Source organism: Akebia trifoliata, chromosome 3 (genome assembly GCF_017979445.1).
Source record: "Akebia trifoliata isolate Shusen 1 chromosome 3, ASM1797944v1, whole genome shotgun sequence".
In the NCBI taxonomy this organism is placed as follows: Eukaryota; Viridiplantae; Streptophyta; class Magnoliopsida; order Ranunculales; family Lardizabalaceae; genus Akebia; species Akebia trifoliata.
Window position 1 is genome coordinate 40,415,918 of NC_141377.1, and position 24,209 is coordinate 40,440,126.

Sequence of the window (24,209 nt, forward strand, 5' to 3'; positions counted from 1 at the left end):
TCAAGTCAATTTCATAAGACTAAAAGTCAAAACCTTAAATTAAAACCTTAAAGACTAAGTCCATCTCATGAGACCAAAATCTAAACCCTAATTGAAACCCTAAAAGAAATCCTAATGAAACCCTAATTCTCCTTAAAAACCTTATAAATAGGAGCCTCCACACTCTATTTTCGTATCAAAGAAAAAATCCTAGGAAAAGTAGGTAAAGAAGCCTCCATAGCCTCCCCAAAACCCTAATTTTGGAGCCCCAACTCCTTCCCTAACACCCCTACTCCGATTTTAGCCTAAAAAATACCCAAAAACCTCTTAAAAACATCCCAAAAATCCACAATAAATTTGAAGCACTCAGATCCAAGAAGGAAATACCTTACCTCGGAGATCAGGAATCAGATCCGGAGATAGAACGAAGTAAGGAATACGGTACAAGGAGCCATTCTAACCAGATCTGAGGGAATAACACTTTTGCAGATCAAAGGTAAATTTTTTTTTTTATTTTTTTAATCTAGGTTTATCATTAGCAATGTAGATATATTTGGGATAAGTAGAGACCGGCATTGGCCGGGCGGGGTTGGTGCCTAACACCTTCCAACCCCGTAACATGATCCCCGGATTCAGATTTCTATAGTAGATTAGTTCTTTTTATCCATTGTAGGGTCAATTTGGTTCCTAGACCGTAATAACTAGGTGGCGACTCCCAAACCTCAAGGGTCAAAAGCGGATCCGCGCACCCCGCGGATCGAGGGCGCTTTCAGCTTTCAAGGCTAGATTTCTATAAAGATCATCTATTTCAATTAGATGAGCCTTATAATTCAAGCTGAAAATAAATCTCTTTTTACGATAGAAGTTGTCAATTATTCGACTCTTCTCTTTATTTATTTATTTCACTTTATCTAAAAATGCTCAAGCTTTTGAGGTTACCATCATTGATAGAGAGAGAGGGGTGCCTAACACTTTCCTTTTTCTATATTCGGATCACTTATCTAGATCTTGAGTAATCCGGTATTTATCCATATGAGAGTCATTATGATGTCAATACAACATTTTTTTTTAAAAACACTTTTCAAATGATCATTCACACTTTTTAACAAAAAGAATGATGACGACTCCACATGCACGTAGAGATGATCTTTGGACTAAAAAAATCATGTATCTACAAGAATCATAAAAATTTCTCATCGAGATACGACTAAAAAACATCTATGATTCATATTCACTTTCAAATCAAAAATAGGATATAAGATTTCAAAACGACTCAAAATAAAATAAAACAAACTTAACCTATGATTGTTTACTGATCTTTAAAAAACTGAAAGCAATGTCATATAATTATTATTAAAAAAAAAAGATGTTAGCATCCCCTAGATCGTAGTGGCATTGGTATGCACCTAAGACTACAACCGTCACGTTAACGTCAACCCGTCAACGCGGTTCGGTTGGAGCGTTAAAAGTCTTGACACGCTTTGCAGGGGAGGCAGCTTTTAATTTAACTTTTCTACAGTCAAAAGTATTTTCAAAGGTTAAATGCATGATTGGTGGATAATCAATTTTGCAAAAGTGTAGAAACCACAAATAAGGATCTAAAGCCAAAATTGTCGGAACATGCTTTTGACTTATGACTTCTGTAGGAAATCCGAAGTCTGAACAGAACGAAGATTACAAGATTTTTTAATGAAAATAATCTCATGATTTTAATTAATGATAAGAATCTATTGAAATCTTTGATTCTCTCTCGTGTCTTATCTTTACCTTGACACATTTAGTTAAACTAAACACAACGGACCATAGCTCTTGCAATCGCATTTAAATCCTAAGACAGTACATTCTAAACGCTACTAATGTGATAACTGAGGCCTTGATATCAAATCTTACGAAGATGATTAAAAAGGAAGTCATTCAATATAATCACTTCGACTGAAATAATGGGGTCAAAATAAGCCTAATACACCTCATCATATCAAGTTGCAATTAACATGGAATTTTTGTAGGCTTAAACACATAGTTTAATTGGTTTGACACGTTGCAAAATAATCTTGAGGTCGGAGGTTTTATATATACATGGAATCTTTAAACCTCAAGGAATTGGCTCAGCTATAATTAGTAGTGGGATTTGCTCTCTTTGATTGTTTGTTTGAAATTGGATGATTTCTCGATTTATCTGTTGCACTTTGAAATTTTTTTGAAACATCAAGGTGTGCGACTCTAGGGATTAGTCCCATCTCAAAAGATTATGAAATACTCACTATTACAAAAGAAAAAGGGATATTTCAAATCAAGGTATCTCTACCTAGATGTATACCATTGAGGATAACATCAAGTCAACTTATTATAGACGACCATTAGAATAATTTTAATATTCTTACATTTTACATTTTAAGAATAATAATTGTTAGGGTCAAGAATAATACATGATCTCCCGTAAGAAAATTTAAGTCTCTCGTTTTGAGAATGGGTGATGGTCAAGTGATCAATCCGTGCCTACTGAGTTGTATCTCCAGAGAATTATAGTGAATAAAATTTCTCTCAAGAGCTATTGTAAGATGAGATTTTTAAAATATGTAACAAATAATATCGACCTCAAACAAGTCAATGTGATGGATGGTTTACATTAATTATCTTATTAATTATAATACCAGCCACCTCTTTTAGTACTATTGTGTTATTCGTGGAAAGTCCCCTCATGATTTTCTTTGTCCCAATTATTTTCCCTCATAAATGAGGTGTGAGGTGTAAGGTGAGAAGTGAGAAGTGAGGACCATGAGGAGGCCCCATTCATTAATATCGAACTCGTCTAGTTTGATAACGATAGCCATACATAGGACCCAACTATGACATTTATGATCCAATAACAATACTCAATAATTTGATTAATGGAACCCACTAGAAACCAAATAAGTTTCCATAAATAAGAAGCTCAATTGTATTTAAGAGTGGTGGGTGTTAATAAAGGAGAAAAGAGAAGAGATGGGAGATCACGTGGGGGCATGACCCACCAGTTTCTTTTATGGAAGGAAAGGGTTATAGAGTCCCACGCCATCTCAGGTATTTTGTTGGAATACTTAGTTCTTTTCTTCCTCCACACGCTTCTCATCACTTTGTCTACTTTTCTTTCTTCCTCTAATTGTTCCGTTCTACACTACAAACAGATACACGTGAGCCCACCCTCTCTCTCAATCATAAACTTCAACCGATCTATCGTTATCTCTTCTTTTCTCCCCTCTTGTCTTGTCCCATCCAATAACGGAATAAAAACAAATTAACTGACATTTTTCTCTGGTTTTACTAAAATCCACGAGAGTTCAAACTTCAAAAACCACATAAACTTAAATCCTTTTTGTATCATAATACAAGGATGTGCTATAAAGTCCAAGATGTTAATGAAACGAAACATTAGGAGTCTTCAAAACCAAGTATTTTTCATAAATATCTTTAATTTATATATAGCTTTTAATGTGAAATAATAAGGGTACAAGACTTTTCTAATCTCAGCACACCTTTGAAACTCAATTAAATACACGGCAGAGATGAGAGGACAAAACAAAAACCATAAATATTAGTACTTATTTCCAAGGGATTAATATAATTTTGTAGTAGTACATTTTACTTGTGGATTTTCAAGATTTTTTTGGAATGGTTTTGAGATTTTGTTCCATCCAAAAATTGAAGTTGGAGCACTCTCTGAAGGAGTTGGAGAATGTAGTATTGTATTTAGGAATCATTGATGGGTGAACCTGAGCTAAGTTATGCAAAATATGAGTTGAGCTTGGGTAAGAATATCTCAACCCGATTTCAATTCGGATTGAGCTCGGGTTAAGGGTACGAGTAGCCCAAACCTGATCCTATATACTAATATATAAATATTTTTATATTAATTATAAATTTTTTGTTTAATTTTTTTATTTCATCTTATTATTATGATTTGTAGTGGATAATTAATCAATATTAATGTGAACTTTGGTTTACTATGGTTTGTCTAAATATACTCTCAATGATAGATTTGAAGGTTGTATACAATTTTATTTCCTAGTAGTTTTTTTGTTTTTGATGTTGTATTTCGTTTTTAAATATAAAATTTATTTGCTAATCAAAATGAAATTAGAGTTATTCAATGAGCCCTACCCGACCAAAATTACTAAACTCGGGCTAACCCGAACTCAACTCCATTTTAGAAGATTAAGCTCAGGTTGAGCTTAGATCTGATGGTTGAGTTGAGTTGAGCTCAGATTGAGGGTTCGACTACTTCGGTTGAATTTAGGTTTATCCTCCAACCTGCCCAGGTTGCAGCCCTATTGAGGGGTGATTCGAACTCAAGACCTCCACTTCTTAAGACGTGGTATTTTATTATCCTTTCTAAGAAAAATGATTAATATGATCTAGAGCAGTTTCATTAGAGCTAGGAGCTCGAAGCACCCCTAAGGCAACTTCAAAGAAATGAGCTTCCAACTCCTATTGAGAGTTAGAATTCAAACAACTTAGGAAGAGCTTCTAGCTTATTGTCGATGAGTGAAACTCCTTCTAGAGCAAATCAAAATGCATACTTAACCATTTAGGAAATACTAGCCTCAAATAAGGTTTGAGGGTCTCCATAAAAAAGCCTAAGATATGGAGGCATCTTAAGGATTACTAAATGGACAAGTTAAAAAATAAGTGTTAGGGATTGTTTGTTACGCTTATTTTTAGCATTTAATGCTGAAAAAAAAAATAATTCAACACTTATTGACAAATCAACATGTTTGTTTACTCCATATTTTCAACACTTATGGTTGAAAAATAAATGAAAAAAAATTATGTGAAGTTGGGTTACTTACTTATTTCATTAAAGCGATAAGCACCGATTTGTTTTGGTATAGACAAGTATGCCCTTATATTTAAAAGGATATTACCTCTCATGTCCCCATCTATCCTTCATGGGTAATTATATAAGCACCTCCACAAATTAATAAGGGCAACCCACACCATAGCCGAATTGTTTTGTCTTATATGGGTTAAAATTTTTTGAATGAGCTAATTTTTGATGAGGATGATCTCTATGATGAGGAGATCATCCTCACAAGAAATCAGCCTATCTCGAAACTTCTAATCCCATCAAAACAAGTTCAAGAATTGTAAATCGTCCATTTTCTTAAAAACTAACTTTGATGGGATTAGAACTTTTGGAATATGCTGGTTTTTGGTGAGGATGATGTCTATAACCTATAGATCATCCTCACCAAAAATTGGCTCATTCCAAAAACTTTAATCCATATAAGACAAAAAAATTAGCTATGGTGTGGGTTACCCTTATTAGTTCATGGAGTGCTTTTATGATTATCCATTCTTTATTTTCATCGAAAATTATTCACTTAAAATTAAGTTCTTTCATCTTTGAAATAAGATAATGGGTTGCTCCAACTACTACTATGAGAGAGAAGATCGTGTGTTGTATGAATATATTTAAAATTAGACGAAAAAGTTATTATCTTGTAATTTAAAATTTAGGTACAATGAATTGCGTACGTAATTTAGAATATCAAAACATATTATATTTTACATTTATGCTCTTTTTATTATGTGTGATGTAAATTAGCAGTTAAAATAGTCAAATACAGTATATTGTGATTGAAAATGGTATATAGTCATTTTATTAGCTATTAGCAGTAACTAACAAATAATATTATGTGATTACAATACTTAATTTGAATTAGTTCAGCATAATTCAAATAGGTAAACAGACAACATTCTTAGTACTTATATTCAATGCTTATACAATTTCAGTGATTATAATCTTTTAGCATTTATTTGTTCAATTTAACAAACAACCCATTAATCTCTAGGAAATGTATGTTTTCCTCTTATCTCAATTATGTATTTTCATCAAACTTGGTTTGAGTTTAGAAAAATCATTTATATTATCATACATGCAATGTTTGATGACGGGACAAAAAAATTGTCAAGTTAGGTGGACTGTAATTCAATTAGGTTGAACCGATTAAAATTTATTAAATTATTTAGGAATATAAATATAAAATTCTTAAATTAATTAATTAATTTATACATTTTTCATATAAAGATACATTAAATATATATTATTAAAATCTTAGAAAAAGGATTATAATAAATTATGACCTTATATTTTAAAATGTTTCACTAAGCAGAACGATTTTATTGCAAATCAGTCCAAGACTAGGATTGATCACCCGTTAAGATTAATGTTATAAACATTGGTACACTAAATTTTTTTTTATTATAAATAATTATATATTTGTGATATTTATAATTCCACTTAATGCTATTTTATAAAATCATAAATTCCATACTTTTGTAATAAAAGATCAAATAGAAAGTACCTTGAAAAGGTACACTAATGAATAATACATAATTAAAAAAAATTGAGGGAAAAATCCAAAATAATGTGGATTGAATTAATGAAATCATATATAAACTTACTCAACGGGGACAAAGTAGAATGGAGGAACATGATTCATTTAGCTGATCGTAAATCTTGAAATCTTAAACAACAACATATGATAAGGCATCTCTAAATAACATGTTGATCTCTAGGAAACCCGTGTTTTCCTCCCAATTTATAAACAAAGAAATAATATATTTATTATAAGGTAAAAAAAGAGAAGAAAAAGAGTTTTCTGAATTTCTATTTCTGCAAACTAATTACACTGCCAGTACAGAGAAGAAATTAATACACAAAAATTAAAGAGATAAATAAAAGAACTCTCATGCCCTGGACTACAAAAGGGTTTCTGTGTGGTCTAACAATTAAGTTCTATCTAACAAGCAGCAGAAGGATGAGTGAAGGGATTATACAAGTGAGAAGGTTTGGGTGTAAAAGAAAAAGGATTGTTCTTTGAAGAGCTCTCACTAACGTTATTAACGTTGCTGACGATTCTCTCACAAGACGGACACATGGTAAGAGTGGCTGCAGGAAGTTGCATGTACAGTGGTGCCGTTAATTTTAACGCTTTTAACTCTTGTACTTCTTTCTGTAATCGCTTGTTCTCTTCACTTAGATTCTCACAACACTTCTTCAAGAAATCGCAGTCTACTTCGGTTTGCTTCAACTTTGTTCTGGCTCTCCTGTTTTGGAACCACACTTCTACTTGTCGAGGCCTTAAATTCAATTTTTTTGCTAAGGCTTGTTTTTGTTTCTGATTGTTAACAAACAAAACATCACCACCATTAGAATTTAAGGATAATATAAGATAATTCAGAAGGAATATTATATATCTGTATCTATGTATTTTATTAAAAATGCGCATGAGATGCACTGTATCATTTTTAGGATATGATGTATCTCATCACATATCTTTAATATTTGAAGTTTTGAACTAACTTCAATTAGATGGATTAGATTGGATTGAGTTGATCATATTCTTTTTCCATACTGATGGATTCTTTTAAATCCATAAACCCAATAGAACTAATGTAACCACATAAAAAAATTTCAATGAAATTCAATATCTATAATAATTTATAGCCCATTAATTAATTAAACCTTCCAAATTCAAAGAGAGAGAGAGAGAGAGAGTACTGGATTGAGTGTGCTGTGCTCTTTGAAACTATCCTCCAAAAGGGCAGATTGTTCCTTGGTGAGTCGAAGTTTCTTTCTTGTACTACCTTCTTCATCTTCATCACTGACCCTTGAAGAGACTCTCTCTATTTCCAGTTCTTCAGCCACAACATCCCTCTCCCTCTTGACGCTTGAATTAGAGAACGAAGACACAGTTGTAATAGGAGACGCTTGTCGATTTATATAGATTGATTCTTCATAAGCCTTCTTCATGTCGATCTTCTCTGCTGCTTCATAAGTCTCGGCTGAGAGGCCTAATGTTAAAGATGGCTCTAAAATCGGCTTTATCGAGGAAGGAGAGAACAAATTATCAAATTTGAAGATCGTTTTCTGTCGTTGGTGATCGGAATTTCGGCTATTTTCAATCCTCCCTTCACAGCCTAAGCCAAGACCAAGGCCTGTGTTGCAAACTTCTTCAAAACCCATTTTGTTTTAGTTTTCGCAAGTTGAAACACACCAAGTCTTCTTAGAGAAGAAGAAGAAGAAGAAGAAGAGAATGAAGAATTGGGGTGTGAGTTGGATATGATTATCAATCAAAGAAGTGAATGAGTAGAGAGAAATGAATAAGTTGTGGGAAATTAAGAGAAAACCTTCACATCTATCTCTGCATAGGTTGACCATGAGAACCCCACTCCATCTATTGGAATTATTATTATGTGAAAACTAAGAAAATTTCTATCTCTAGGACGTATAGATAGGTGACACGTGGATTCATATGACAGTGGGGTATACACATCAAGAGAATGAATCCTCCTCCTCTTCTTGAAACACCACCCAATTACTCACATTAAATCATTTACTTCAAAACTTTCTTTGTGTTTGTTCCATAGTTTTAAAACTCGAAAAATCAGAAGTGACTCGGATGCCAACTGAGTCCTGTCAAGTGGATCTCACACATTAACTCGTCTGAGTCAAATAATTATATATGTTTAATCTATCATCAATATTTATATTTTGGTTTCCAAAAAAATAAATAACCCCATAACTCCACTGGGTTTCTAAATGCTAGTTGACTGGGTCATATATCCAAGCTGACTCGGATATTTGGTGAAAAGGAGTTATAGACATGCCAATTTAAAATTTAATCGAGTCAAGTCAACTCCGATGAATTCCGAGTCTATTTGATGAGTTTAAAAATTATGGGTTATCCTAACTTTACTATACATATAAATATACACAGTTACAAGCCAACTTGTTTGCTTTCGCTTACTTTTTAATCATTTTGTGTGGGGACTTTTTTTCTGTGGTAGATTCTAACTTACTATCATGCAACTTACATGTTGTAGATTTATATGCTTCATTGAACCATAAGTCATGGTTGATGTCAGTGATGTGTGGTGGTGATTAAAGACATTGTCATATTTTTAAACCAATCAAAAGAGAAGGACATCATTGGTAGAAGTCATAAATGGAGCCCCATAAGTCATGTGTCCATCTTGTCACGTTCAACTTTGCTTGAGATTTAATTTGATTTTGTTACCTTGTTTTCTTTTCTTGGTCATGATATTTTATAGGACTTTATTCTCCTTTCATGATGATGATTGTGATGATGGATATGAGAAAGAGATGTGCACTAGAGAGAAACTTCAATGGTCCACGACTCCTAGATGTTCTTGATGTTATATATAGAAATATAGGGAAAAAAGGAAAGTAGGTAGAAAATACCAAATGGGTTTCAATTTTCAAAGGAGTTATAATGAGGTTAGAACACAATCCATGACCGAGACTCATTCTTGATCTTTGCTTAATTAGAAAGTTGATGGTGAATATTTATATTACCATTATACTTCCAATTATGGTTTGTGTGGTATGCTACTTGTGTTGCAAGGTAACCCACGCAACATGGCAGACTTAAATTCTTAGAGGAAAAGAAGAATTTTGAACATTTATATCTAGAGAAAACAGAGGATGGTATTAGGAACTATACACATATAGAATGTGAACCACCGACACATTGATCCATATCATGCAATTGGTGTGATGTGACCCTCATGTGGGACATTATTTAATAGAGCTTCGTAGAGCACCACAAGATATATGCGAATTCTTTTATGATATTTCAGATGAATTGGAATGCTTTTAGCAAAATTGAAAGTTGGCCTGGCAATAAAATCTCTCTTATTTAAATCAATTATGAATAAAACATCTAACAACTCGATGCTTTGACTTTTCCTACTAACTCTAGATCAGTTAATAACATTATCTAAATTTGATTAGCGAGGAATTTTAGACTTTACGTACCTTAGATCACTACGTGGTGAATATTTTTTGCATCAAGTCTTCATGTTTCTTTCCGTCGCCTAGAATAAGTAGTATAATGATCTTTCTCTAACAAGAATTTAATAATTTTTAGATTTTTTTTCTTCTTAATTTTTTAAAACTAAACTTAGAACGTGATTATAAATATCATTTTTATTATTTTACTCGGTAGATTTTGTGTCCATTAACTGATTTATCACTATAAATCATTTAACATATTCCACTTCTCGTATTTATCTAGATTGCAATCTCAAGATATCAAAATGAGATTTTGTACATTCCCTATGAGAGCTAACACACAAACACATTTGAAAAGTTTATCTTAAAAAAAATATTTAAGTACATCTTAAGAAAGGATTATCCTAATCTTTGTCGACAAGCATAGAAAGAAAAATAGATAATTTGACTTTGACATAGTGGAGAGCTCATCAATAATCAAAAATGATACCAAACCTTAAGACACTCTTTAGGATGATTGGTTACACTTTAAATTACATTAAACTAATCTATGTAATCAATCATTCAAAGTAACACCTATCTCGTCAAACAACAAAAGTTTAACTTTAATTTAATCAAATTATTAACACCACAAGTGGGGGGTTCTCTTGGCGTCATTCCCCCATCTCTCATTCCTACCAATGGATAAAGCTAGCTTACACAACCATCACTTATTCTTTTATGAAAGGGCACGTGTCCTGCAAGAAGCAATGCCACATGGAGAATCCCACGTGGGGGTTGAGAAGGAGACAAGATTAGGCAAGTTGGGCCAACCAATGATTTGGTACGATGGGCATTTGATTCTATGGAGAGCGTAGAAGGTGGCAATGATGATGGAAGATGAAGTTGGGGATAAGGTTTTGGAATAATGTGATTTAAGTTAATGTCGTCTTCGACCCTGTCTTTACGGCTAGCCGACCATGTTGGGTGTGTGTGTGTGTGAGATGTGCGCTTTGTTTGGTCCTCTTTTTTTAATTTTTTTTTTACTTTTTCTTTAAACGTCTCTTTCCATACCCACCGTCCAAATCAAGGAAACCGAGACTTTTGTCGACTTTGTCCACTGCACATATAATTGCTGTTTTATTTTATATATATAAGTATATTTCTGAGGTATCTATTTCTTTCTTCTATGTTAAGTTATATCTATACTCTACCAACTCTCCATTCTTTCTCCATTGGACCATATCCGTTAACCCTTTAAGGGATTCAAGGGACATTATGTCAAACAATCCAATTCTTTACAATTTGTTTATATCATAGTTAGGTCTAAAAATAATAAAGTTTTAGATTATAATAAAGTATATATGTTAGAGCAGGATAAAATATTTCTGAATTTGGGTGCATGATATTGTTTGTATAGTGTCCCATAATCAACTATTCTTGAAATAGGTCATTTTGAATCCTGACTAGGTCAAATTTGTAATCACTATATAAATCACCCTTACCAAAAAAAATTTAGACAAACAAGCTGTTGAATGATTTAGAACAACATCGAAACAAGCCTTACCAAGGCTTTTTTGGGTTACTCAAGGTCAATATCCACTTAATCAAGTCAATTCAATGGTTTATGAGTCAATTTTGACGCGTGTAAGAGAGGCATACTCTTTGTACTAGTGTGCTACGACATTTCAACCACGATTGTTAGCTAGGCTTATTTATTTCTATTGTAGTTTAGTCTAGGCCTCTCTTTTCGTAATCTCACTATTGCTGAGCTCTCTATTAATTATTAATATTTAATATTGCATTTTCTCAAATTTCTTCTGTTCATTTTTTATCTAAGATTGAAACAAAGCTTTTTGGTCTAATAATTCGTGTAAGATTTTTGAATATCATTTTCTTTCATTCCTTACTATTTCTCCTTAATTTATTTGATCGAACTCATGAGTGGAACCTATCTGTTGAGCTATTGGTTTTCTACATTTAATAATTTGATAATTTATATAGAGAAAATTTTCAAACGTGATCAACTTTTGATGAAATTCCCATTCTGATTCATTGTTCATTTTAATTCCCAAAACATGAAGTGCGAGATCACAAGTATGATGATTGCACTGATATTTATTGAAAAGTGATAATCTCACTTATTATAAACGTGACGATCTCGCAAGTTTGGTACTTTTTAGCAAGATCGTCACTATAAAAACCAACGAAATTCATTTAAAAAATTATCAGCAATCTTGTTACTTTATATTAGCAAGATTGTCATTTTGAAAAACCTACAATCTTGATATTCATGTTTTGGGAATTAAAATTAACAGTGAGCCGAAATTGAAATTTCGTCATATCCAATTCACGAATTGATAATTTGCTCACTTATACATGTCAATTTTCATGAATCAATAAAATATACGTTAAGATTATTATTTTGTAAAAAGTATTTTAAACTTTTTAAATCAAATCTACTTTCTATTTTTGAGATAGTTTATTGATTATAATATAATTCGATGAGTTTTATAATCATATTTATAATATCTAATAGTATGTTGTAATCTAATTAACATGGCGAGTTTTCAATTAATTAATAAAGTTGCTAAAAATATACCTTTTTCTAGTTTACATACTAAGTCACCTTGAAGTTCCATCAAATCAAATAAATTAGGATGAGTTTTGAACCAAGATAGTAGGATCAACTCTCCACACGCTTTTACCAACTTAGTTAAGTTAGGCAAGCAAAATCAGTGGCAAGTGATTTAAATGTGGGTTTTGAATCCAGGTCGTGGTATCAACAGTTAACACTTCAATTATCTTAGCAAAAAGCTGCATCTTTATACTTCCAATATGATTTGTGGAGTGTTGATCTCACATTTTGGGATCAATGCGTGTAGAATCCACGCACCTTTCCCTCCACTAATCCCCTCGTTTGTCTAGTGGAGAAAAATGATACCCTTAAAGACTTTGTAAATGTATGAATGAATAAAGAGTAAGAATAGGGAGCACGTATATATTAAGAGTTGTGCTAAATTAAATAAATAAAAATAATCAAATTCACTCACCTGATGCGAAATGTGCATGGAACCACAACTTCTCTTTTCGAAGATATACAAGGAAAATTCAATGGTTATGCACGCAATCCACTGACATATTTTTTTAATCAATTTAGTATTGTTCATATTAAAATCAATCATCCGAAAATATTGATATAAGGAAAGCTTAATTTTGGTGTTGATCAGTAATACATGTATAGTTAGTGTTAGACTCTTTGGTCTTGGGTACAATTAGGTGACTCTTAGCCATAGGATTTGATTGTTTAACATCATCATGAGCTACACAAATAAAGTACCCTACAATAAATTATCAAGTTTGATCAATTCAAGAGACATCGTATTGGTGAACAACACACAGTTTACTAAATTTAATAAGAATAAACAATTATTATGGTGATTGAATGGTGTGAACCTAATAAAATTTTGCATTTTGATAAACAAAGTTTAGTCAGAATGTCCATCATTAACGCACCGCCTTTCTAAAAGCACACTTAGCTTACCCCACTTGAACTCTCTGTCTCACAATTTGTGGGATGGGACGTACTGCCATCTCGACCGAGATGACTCGGATGGGTCGTTTTAGTCTTAAAGACAAAAGAGCAAAAGAAAGTCAATGTGAGCCGTTAAACATAGAATAATGATGAATAAACGTGGTGTGATGCGGCCGACATGGCAAGGGTATCGAACCACACATCTTTTTTTTGTGTATTCGATGAAAATGATCTATGGTTCTGTGCCCTTGTCATATCAACCACGCACCAAGATCATGTGCATATTTTTAACTCTTGATCAAGTTAATAAAATTTCAAACGAGTAGATGAGGTTTGATGTTTTTGTGATTGATCATCTATGATCCACACTGTATAATAGAAAATTAATAATATATTTTATTATAAATATATTTATTAAATTGATTTTAAACAATTTGACTGGAGACTCGGTCAGTATTACATGCTAGCCCATGAGGGTTAATTTGTTGGAAGGTGGAGCATAATGGGTGCTTCCCATTTTGTCTGTCGGTGGGTGAGTGTGAACACAAGCAGAAGCGTGCGTGTGTATGCCCATAGAACTATATACATCTATGAAACTACCGATGCACGCACGTGTTCATGGGAGTGAATCTTCATTGAACACGAGAAAGGCAGAATCAGAGCCCCCACTGCCCCCAAAATCAAGGGAAACACTTGCCTCAAAATTTGGGTTAACGGCTAAGATGGATGGATATTTCTTAGGAAAGTCAATGAAATGGATCCCTATGAAGTATAGAGGAAAACTTACTTAATGCACCCTGTTGAAAGACTTCTATCTATATCCCCAAACTTGATGGTACATTGAGGGGAACAGAACAGAACAGGGATTTGCTGTTTTGAAATTTATGTGCTAAGTTGAATAACTAATGACATGGTGCCACATGCATCAAAGCACTTAAACCCTCTGAAAATTTCTCCCCAAGTTTACTCTCCACTTACCAATAACTATATTTTTTTCCAGACCACGTGGTGCCATGCAATTGATTCATAAGCTTAGCACATAAAATTTGTTGCCATAGAATACTGTTCCATTTATGGTGTTTTTTATTACCCATGAAAAATTGGTGTGTTTTTTAATTTTCAAATGTATAATTGATTTTTCTGAAGTAAATGGAATTTCTATCCTCATCTAAAAATTCAATAAAAGATGGATTTCATTTTCCCACCAATCACCATGGGAGAATGGAATCCAAGACTAAAATTCATCTCCTATTCTTCTTTTTCTTCCTCCTCCTTCTATCATTGTTGTCCTATGTCACCATTGGCCCATTGTCATCCACCGTCATTAACGTGGTTGTCACCCTCCACCGTTGTCATCTCCCCCATACTCACTTTTTCCTCTTCTTCTTCCTCCTCTCCCCTTCTCCTAGTTTCATTATGGTATTTTTCCTAATGAAGTCAAACAGCAAATTGATTTTTTTCTCTACCCATTTCCTCATGGATTTAATATTCCATGAAAACTAAATATCCATGCAATCGAAGAGACCCTTAGGCCATGCTTGGTATGCTGCAAATTATTTGCAAATGCAAATGATTTTCTGAAATCAATTATATTAGTGCTTGGTTACACAAGGCAAATGATTTGCATTACAGAAAATTTGCATGGATCACCTAAATTCTTAAGAAATTTCAGTCTGCCGCAAATCAATTGCAAAATCACAATGAAAATATTTATTCCAAAGATTAACCAATCACAAAAAAAAAAAAAAAAAAAAAGATACACAAGATTTCCCAATGGTTACCAAGCAATAATAAATCATTCATTGTAAACCATTTGCATTGCAAAACATTTGTAGTAGACCAAGCAGGGTCTTTGTAAACTTTTTCTTTCTTAGTGCCCCTCACCCCAATTTCAAGTAGTATCATCAATGATTTGAATTGTTAACACATCAACAATTCAAATCATTGAGATCAACCTTTAACACAATCACCGAGATAGACTTTATAAAATCATTATAGACACCCCAATTTGATCGATCAAGCTTGAGAGTTCGTTTGAATCCATGCATCGATGATTAAATCAAGAGAATTTGGATAAAAAAGAAAGACTCACTTAAACCAATCAAAGGGGCTAAGATAAAACAACAAAAATCAAGTTTTTTTGCTTGGTCGTATGAGCCAAACGGCTAAGCATAGCTTTGCCTGGCCGTTTGGTACATATGACCAAATCATTCTTTATGCCGACCTTACCTTGGTGGTGTATAGGCTTAAAATTGCACTGACCTTACCTCAAGTAAAGTCAGGTATAATTCATTTTAGACGTACCTAAAGTACATCCAATTCAGTTAGGTAGTTAGAGAGCTCGTGTGTAAATAAGATTCTTTATAGGGAATGCCTCTTTAAACCCCTCTCTTAATGACTTATTCTCTAAGAAAATCCCCCTTAATTCATTTTCTACCATGTTTTAAAATTTCAAACCTCCCCCACTAAAGACCTTTTGGTAATCATCTTATTCTCTTAAACTTGATCAAAGGTCTTGCTTGATCCCTATTCAAGAATAATTACTTTCTTTAACATTGGTTTATTGAGAAACATTAGAATTAAAACTCTCTTCTACCTTTCTAACATTTTTCAAAGATCAAATTGATTTCATGATATTCAAGGTAAGTTGATCACTTTTCAAATCTTTTGACCATCTTATCAAATCTTAAGAAGTCTTTAGAATTTGTGCCCAATGACCTTTGTATCCCTAATTTGTTAGAAAGCTAGTCTAAGGAAGTTATCAAAGAAGACAAAAAGCTTTTACCTAATTACATGCCATTGGACTTAGATTTCTCACAATTGACCCTAATTATAAGGTCTAGGATCATTCTACCCTTCACAAAAAATTCTCTAGATCTTTGGATACAAATATTATTCTAACTTTTAATGATGAAGATTGGTGTGATTTTACAAGAGGTTAAATGCCATCAAGACTAATGTTAGAAAGTGAAGTTGATATTTTCTAAGAAGATTTTTCTTAAAATATTTGGGTAATCAAGGTTTTAGGACAAATTTACTCTCAAAGATTTTTCAAAGTTTTATAAATAAGAGATCCTTCCAAGGTAAATAAGAGGAGTTCATTTTGGTGATTTAAAATTTGCCCAAATTTCTCTCAAACCTCTCTAGTCTTCCTATTCTCTCAAAGCTCTCTCAAAATCCATAAGAGAAAAATCCAAGAAGAAGAAAAAGAAGAAAGAGAAAGAAGAAGACCAAGGTGGGGCTAAACTCTCTACCTCTCCATCTAATCTCCCATTTCTTAGTATCTTTCATCTTTTAATTTTAAGCATTTTTCCCCTATTTACATGATTTCTAGTTTAATAATGTAGTTTTCTTTAGTTCTTAGCCTCAAGGCTTGGGAATAGAGAGTAATTTCTTTATGATGTAATCTATCTCTATAAGTCCTTAATAAACTCTTTAAGAGCCTTAGATGTTTTACATTCCTTACTTTCTTGTAATTTAATTTCTAGTCTAAATGTATTTATTCTTATAATTTAAATACATAAATTAGATGTTTCTTTTCCTTGTTTATAGTGGTTTAAGACCCAAAGAATAATTCTTCCTTGATGGTAATTTTCTCTTGCTAAATCCATAATATGCATACACTTTGCGCACACTCATTTTAAAAATGGCTACAAACAAGGGTGTAGGTCCTTATAGACTTACATTCAACCTTTAGAGTTACATCAATCTTAATATTTAAACATAATCATTGATATCAATGATTCAATTGTCAAGATTGACAAGGATTTGAGTTTGATGTTGTATCGGGGTAAGGGGACATTAAGAAAGTAAGACTTTACTAATTGGGTTGTTAAGATCCCGTCTCAAAACTCAAGGTGCATTTAGAAAGAGATCCCTATTACAAGGTGTATTATTTATGGATAGCGTTATTACGACCCCTATTACGACTCATATTACGACTCACCGTTTGTCTTATATGGGCAAAAATGTTTGAAATGGGCTGATTTTTTGTGAGGATGATCTCTGTGATGAGGGGATCATCTTGGCAAAAAATCATCCCATTCCAAAACTTCTAGCCCCATCAAAATTGATTTACAAAAATTGAACGGTCTAAAATTTTTCAACTTGTAAACATGGGGCTAGAAGTTTCATAATAAGCTGATTTTTGGCAAGGATGATCTCCTCACCATAGAGATCATCCTCACAAAAAATCAGCCCATTCCAAACATTTTTGCCTATATAAGACAAAACGGTGTGTCGCAATGTGAGTCTACAGAACCCGACCCATTATTTATTTCCCAAATATAAACTTGATCATAGGAAACCAGTGTTTTTGTTTTTCTTTGGCCTTTCAACTCAATCGTATCGTCGATGCCAGGGGCGGAGCTAGTAAGGAGGGGGGGGGGGAATTGGCCCCACTCAATAATTTTTTTGCCCTTGAATTTATATACTCAACAATTTTTGCCCCCCTCCCCCCGTCAATGTTTTGAAGATGACATTGCTTCTCGAGTTGGGCGTTCTCTCGTAGACTAATTGGAAATTAGATAAATAACTTCATCATTCAACTTCAACCTAACCATTAACTGTACACTACGTGAAAACTGGAAAATTTGACATAAAAAATTGATGGGCCAAAGCCCACCAATTTTAGAAATTGAATTTTGACAGTCTTAGACCGTCGAAATTTTTGATGTTCCCAAATTTGGCGGCTTGGAGCTATTGAATTTCTCTTATCCTTCGTTAATTTGACAGTTTCGGCCCGTCGAAAAAAAAAAATTGACAATAAAAAATTCGGCGCCAATTCAACCTCTTGGTCCGTTGAATTTTATAAAATTTGACAATCCAAGACCGTCAAATTTGGGCTTTTTTTTTACATTGTGATAGTTTGCCCTCATTACAAGAAAATCTTGGCTCCGCCTTTGGTTGCTGCTGAGCATCAAACATGTTTGAGGTTAGAAGGAACCACATTCAACCAATTGGAATAATCTTATCATTTTTGAGACTCAGTTATAGTTGATTTTGTGTTTGGTTTACATAAAGTGGTAGCCATATTTTCCTTGTTGTGGGTCGACTATTGATCGAGCATATATGGTGATAATAAAATATTATATTTAAAATTTTGCTTCTAATTTATGTATTTTAATGGAACTTTTTGAAACATCAAACCTACAATACGGAGATTAGCCATTGAATTTAAGTATTTTCTTCAATATGGATTTGGAACAAGGGCTTGGGTTCATTCATTATGCCCATTCCTTAAAAAATATAAAATCAAATTGATGTACTAGAATTATCCAATCAAAGGTGATTTTGGGTGCATAGATATTCTAAGGAGTGGGAGAAAATACTTGGTTGGTGGAATGCCCAATAAATATACCATTTTTGCAGGAATAGTAAATCAGACCTTTCCCTATGTTGATGAGGAAACCTTTTCTTTTCTTCTTCAGGGAGGGAGGTGTAAACTACCTTTATTGAACACTTAGGTCATCCACCATACAATTTTATTCCTTCTAAAAGATCTAACATTAAGTCAAATGATTAGTGTTGTTCAGCCAGTTTGAAGATCTCCTTCAATTCCTTCTAAAAGATCTAGCCAGTTTGAAGATCTCCTTCCTTCTAAAAGATCTAACATTCAAATGATCAGTGCTGTTCAACCAGTTTGAAGATCTCCCATGGAAGGCGGGGGCATCAAATTGTGATTGCCTCTAAAGCCTTTGTGATAGTTCTTATTGCTATAGAGTAGCGTTAGCTACTTAGCTTGTATGCTATTTAAGCTTCTTATTGGAAGTAGATTCCTTAGGGACCTTTGTAGGTGGCAACAATATCTTTTAAGGAATGGAATATTCAACAGCCGGGGGAATAGGGTCGTTAGGCTGCTTGTAGCTAGTGATTTTTAGGTCTAATGATGGAAGCCCATTTTTATTAGGTGTGTGATGTTGAAAGTTAGGTGGAGGCGAGAAAAAGTGAACAATGAAAATTAGGCACATAATAATCTACATTTTCTTATGAACAACAAAGGTTCTCACTCTGCTTGAAGTCAAAATGTAATTGAGTTGCTGACGAATTTATCTTTAGAATACAACAACACCTAGTTTTGTCAAAGCTATATTTCTTTCAAAGTTTGCACCGACTTAGAGAGAATCTGCCACATAGAATTTCTGATACACCCAAATTCTTTTTTTTTACAAAATAGTAAAATAATTTAAATAAGAAGAAAATTAAGAAGAGAGATTAAATTTTTTTTATTATATTTTATTATATATTATAGAATTGATCCCTATATAAAGAGAACAATCTCAAAAGTCACATCCATTCGAAAATGGACACTACAATCTCAACAATTGTTGTGTGCTATACATGGATAATAGTGAATCATCGGATCATCTTCTTCTATATTGTAAATTCACATATGAAATTTGGGCTCACTTTTTAAAGTTATACGGGATCATAACATGTCTTCCCAAATCAATTAGGGACATTTTTATTTGTTGGTTGACAATTGGTTACTCGTTTGGCGGTGCAAAAAAGATGTTGTGGAGTATTACACCGTTCGCAATTTATTTGGGAGGGGGGGGGGGGGTTCGAAAAGAATAAGCATATTTTTGAAGGAAAACAGAAAGATAATCCAAATATGATTATTTCCATTTTGGGTCTTATCTTTTGTTGGTCCGAAGTCTATGAAGAATTTAGGGGTGTGTTCTTTGAAGAATTTTTGTATAATTGGTAGGGGATTTGTTGTTCTATGCATGAATAGCTACTGTTTTGTAAGGCTTCGTTAGGTTAGTCTTCTCAACCGACTTGGTTCTGATTTATAAATGAAATGATACTTATAAAAAATAAATAAATATATTTATTTTTAACATGTGATTCCAATGCCTATTTTGAATGACATGGATTTGATTGTTTTATCGAATGAAGCTCCAGCTTGGGCCATGAGAGGCGTATTCCATTTTATCCAAGTCAGTTTGAAAGTACAAAGGCCACTTATCTTCACTATTATAACGAGAGAAGGCGGAATAGAAGTGGTTCGAGATCAAAATTTGAATTTCAAAAATGCCTCCACCTTCACATTTAGATTTAATATAATCAGGGTCATTTTTTGTCAAAAATATGAAATTTGCAATCTCTCACGTCTCTAAAATCACGTTGCATACTTTTCAAAATTACAAAAGCATCCTTTTCACTATATGTAATCTTAAAAAACCCTTTAATCAATATTTAAATTATAAATAAGCTTTTTATTTTTATTTTTTATGCAGTCAAGAAAGTTCCCTAACTAACTTAATAATTAAGGAAAGTGTTTGATTAATATTTCTCATTGATTCTTAATTGACATCAAAATACATGAGACATTTATATACAGAGAACCAAACAATCCCAATCCCTCTTAAATTCAAATTCTAAGAAATCATAATCCAAATCTAATTTCTTATTCCAATCCTAACCTTATCAACTAATCTATTAATATGTACTAATTCCCTATTATATTATTGTACTCCCTACTACTACTACTACTAATATATTTTTAGGTACATAACACAATGGCAGTAGCAGTAACATAAAGAAGAAGATTCAATTTCTATTAGCAAAAAAAATCAAACAAGGCAGGATAAGTAGGATAAAGCATAAAGCAAACATGGGATTTAAATACCCTATGGTTAAAAGATTGATTTACCATATGGTTGCAATTAAATGAATATTAAAGGGTTTTCTAATTCAACCCTCTAAATTACAACAATCCCCCACATGAATGCAGAAAACTCAAAAAAAATATATATATATATATATAAAATATATAAAGAGAGAGCACTTTGAACAACCATGTTTCAGTATAGGTGTCTTTTGGACTTGAACCTTACCTAGTATAAGTCTATCGGATTTACAAGTCGATCAGTGGACTTTAAGCCTTGAACTGTCAACCTTTAGTGTAAACCTAAACAATAGACTATACACACAGGTTACTCAATCAACTATCAAGTTCTATCGATGGTGTTCATTTTGGCCCTGAACATATCCTGGTATCATGAGTGCTTTAGAGAGCTTAGCCTTAACTCTCATAGAATCGGCCCAATTCTACACTCATTTAGGTGTGCCTATAAGAAGTACTCTGATATACTCCACTTTTACAAGTATAGGCAACATTAAGAATTATAATTCAACCTTTCTGTTTTACATGCAACACTAAACACTTCATAGGAATGGACTTGGAACACTCTGTTCCATTAGTGTTTTCTTTTTAAATTACATTCAACTGGTTTTCCCATTGAACCTATTTTTTGGGATCTCCAATCAATTAGGTTGGGTTTCCATTGAAATAATTTTTTAATCAGTAGGCTTTAGGCCCATTCCCCTCGAAGTCGATGCAACTAACTCTCTAGATAATCCTTTTGTTAAAGGATCCGCCAAATTTTCCTTAGACTTTACAAAGTCAATGGAAATAATTCCATTAGAGAGTAGTTGTTTTACAGAGTTGTGTCTCCGTTTAATATGCCTTGACTTGCCATTATATACATTATTTTTTGCTCTTGCAATGGCAGCTTGGTTGTCACAGTGAATAGATATTGCAGATACTGGTTTAGGCCAAATAGGAATGTTAACAAGAAAATTCCTTAGCCACTCAGCTTTTTCACCAGTCTTGTCCATGGCAATAAACTCAGATTCCATGGTAGAACGAGCTATGCACGTTTGCTTGGTGGATTTCCATGAGATTGCTGCACCTCCAAGTGTAAAGATATAGCCACTAGTGGATTTCGACTCTTCCGAGTCTGATATCCAATTGGCATCACTGTATCCTTCTAATACGGCAGGATACCTATTATAATGCAGCTTGTAACTCATGGTATACTTTAAGTATCTCATGATCCTCACCAAAGCTTCCCAGTGATCATGTCCTGGGTTGCTAGTGTATCTGCTTAATCTATTTACTGAATATGCAATATCAGGCCTAGTATAGTTCATAATATACATTAAACAACCAATAACTTAAGAATATTCTAATTGAGAAACACCTTTACCAATATTTTTCATCAACTTACAATTTGAATCAAAAGGTGTTTTCGCAGGAATACAATCAAACTGATTAAAACGTTTCAGAACATTTTGAATATAGTGAGATTGTGATAAATCAAATCCATTATTATTTCTAAAAATTTTTATTCCAAGAATTACATCAGCAGGACCTAAGTCTTTCATGTCAAAATTTCTAGACAATAATTTCTTAGTTTGATTTATAACATTTATATTAGATCCAAAAATTAGCATGTCATCTACATATAGGCAAATAATCACATAAGAATCAAAGATAGTTTTATAATAAACACACTTATCAGCTTCATTGATTCTAAATCCATTTGATATCATTATATTATCAAATTTTTCATGCCACTGTTTTGGAGCTTGTTTTAAACCATATAAGGATTTAATTAATCTACAAACTTTATTTTCATGTCTTTTAATTACAAATTCTTCCGGTTGATCCATATATATTTCTTCATCAAGTTCTCCATTTAAAAATGCAGTTTTTACATCCATTTGATGAATTTCTAATTTATAAATGGAAGCTATAGCAATAAGAATTCTAATGGAAGTGATCCTAGTAACAGGAGAATAAGTGTCAAAAAAGTCAATGCCTTCCTTTTGCTTGTACCCTTTAGCCACTAATCTGGCTTTATACTTATCTATAGTTCCATCAGATTTTAATTTTCTTTTAAAAATCCATTTACAACCAATTATTTTATTTCCAGGAGGTAGATTAACTAATTCCCAAGTGTTATTACTCATAATTGAATCCATTTCACTATTTATAGATTCTTTCCAAAATGGAGCCTCAGGTGTTGAAATTGCATCTGTAAAAGTTTGAGGATATCCTTCTAAGAGAAAACTAATAAAATAAGGTCCAAAAGATGTTGCTGTTCTAGTTCTCTTGCTTCTCCTAGGTTATATATCAGACTCTTGTTTTCTAGGTTCATTATTAGATAATTCAATGTGAGATCTTTTTAATGGTTTTTCAATTTTATCCTTACAAGGATACACATCCTCAAAAAATTCAGCATCTCTAGATTCAATTATAGTGTTAGGATTAATATCATTTATATTAGATTTATAAACAAGAAATCTGTATGCACTACTATTAATGACATATCCAATAAAAATACAATCTATAGTTTTAGGACCTAATTTTGTTCTTTTAGGTAAAGGGACAGCCACTTTGGCTAAACACCCCCACACTTTCATATATTTAAAAGTAGGTGTTCTACCTTTCCAAAGTTCATAAGGTGATTTTTCAGAATTCTTTAATGGAATTTTATTTAAAATATAACAAGATGTTAAAAGAGCTTCTGCCCATAACACCTGAACTAACAAGTAAAGAGTTTACCATGTCTTTTAAAGTTCTATTTTTCCTCTCTACTACACCATTCTGTTGGGGAGAATAAGGAGCAGTGGTTTGGTGTATTATTCCATTTTCTTGACAAAATATAGTTAGAGGATTAGATTCATATTCTCCTCATCAGTCAGATCTTAAAATTTTAATTTTATTTTCAAGTTGATTTTCAACTTCTAATTTATAAATTTTAAACATTTCCAATGCTTCATCTTTACTACTTAAAAGATATATCATACAAAATCTAGTGCAATCGTCAATAAAAGTTATGAAATATTTTTTACCGCCTCTAGATTGAATGTATTTGAGATCACATAAATCAGAATGTATTAATTCTAAAGGTTTTGTACATCTTTCAATATTTTTAAAAAGTTGTTTAGCAAATTTTGATTCAACACAAATTTCACATTTTTTAGATAAATCAATAGGCATTTTAGGAATCATACCACTATTCATTAATTTGATAACTGATTTATTATTAACATGGCCTAATCTAGCATGCCAAATATTAGAATACTCTGAAACATAAGCAAAAGAATTAATATTATTAATAG

General features: G+C 32.6%; 1 protein-coding gene across 1 annotated transcript; it reads right to left on the minus strand.

Annotated features, from left to right (window-relative positions):
- Positions 1-6,602: 6,602 nt before the first annotated feature.
- Positions 6,603-8,219, minus strand: LOC147406948 (homeobox-leucine zipper protein HAT22-like). The gene is made up of 2 exons (XM_086435300.1): positions 7,523-8,219; positions 6,603-7,139 (listed from the first exon to the last, which is right to left on the minus strand). The coding sequence occupies exons 1-2, from the start codon at positions 7,985-7,987 to the stop codon at positions 6,762-6,764; spliced, it is 843 nt and encodes a 280-aa protein (XP_086291426.1). The 5' UTR covers positions 7,988-8,219; the 3' UTR covers positions 6,603-6,761.
- Between the last annotated feature and the right edge of the window lie 15,990 nt (positions 8,220-24,209).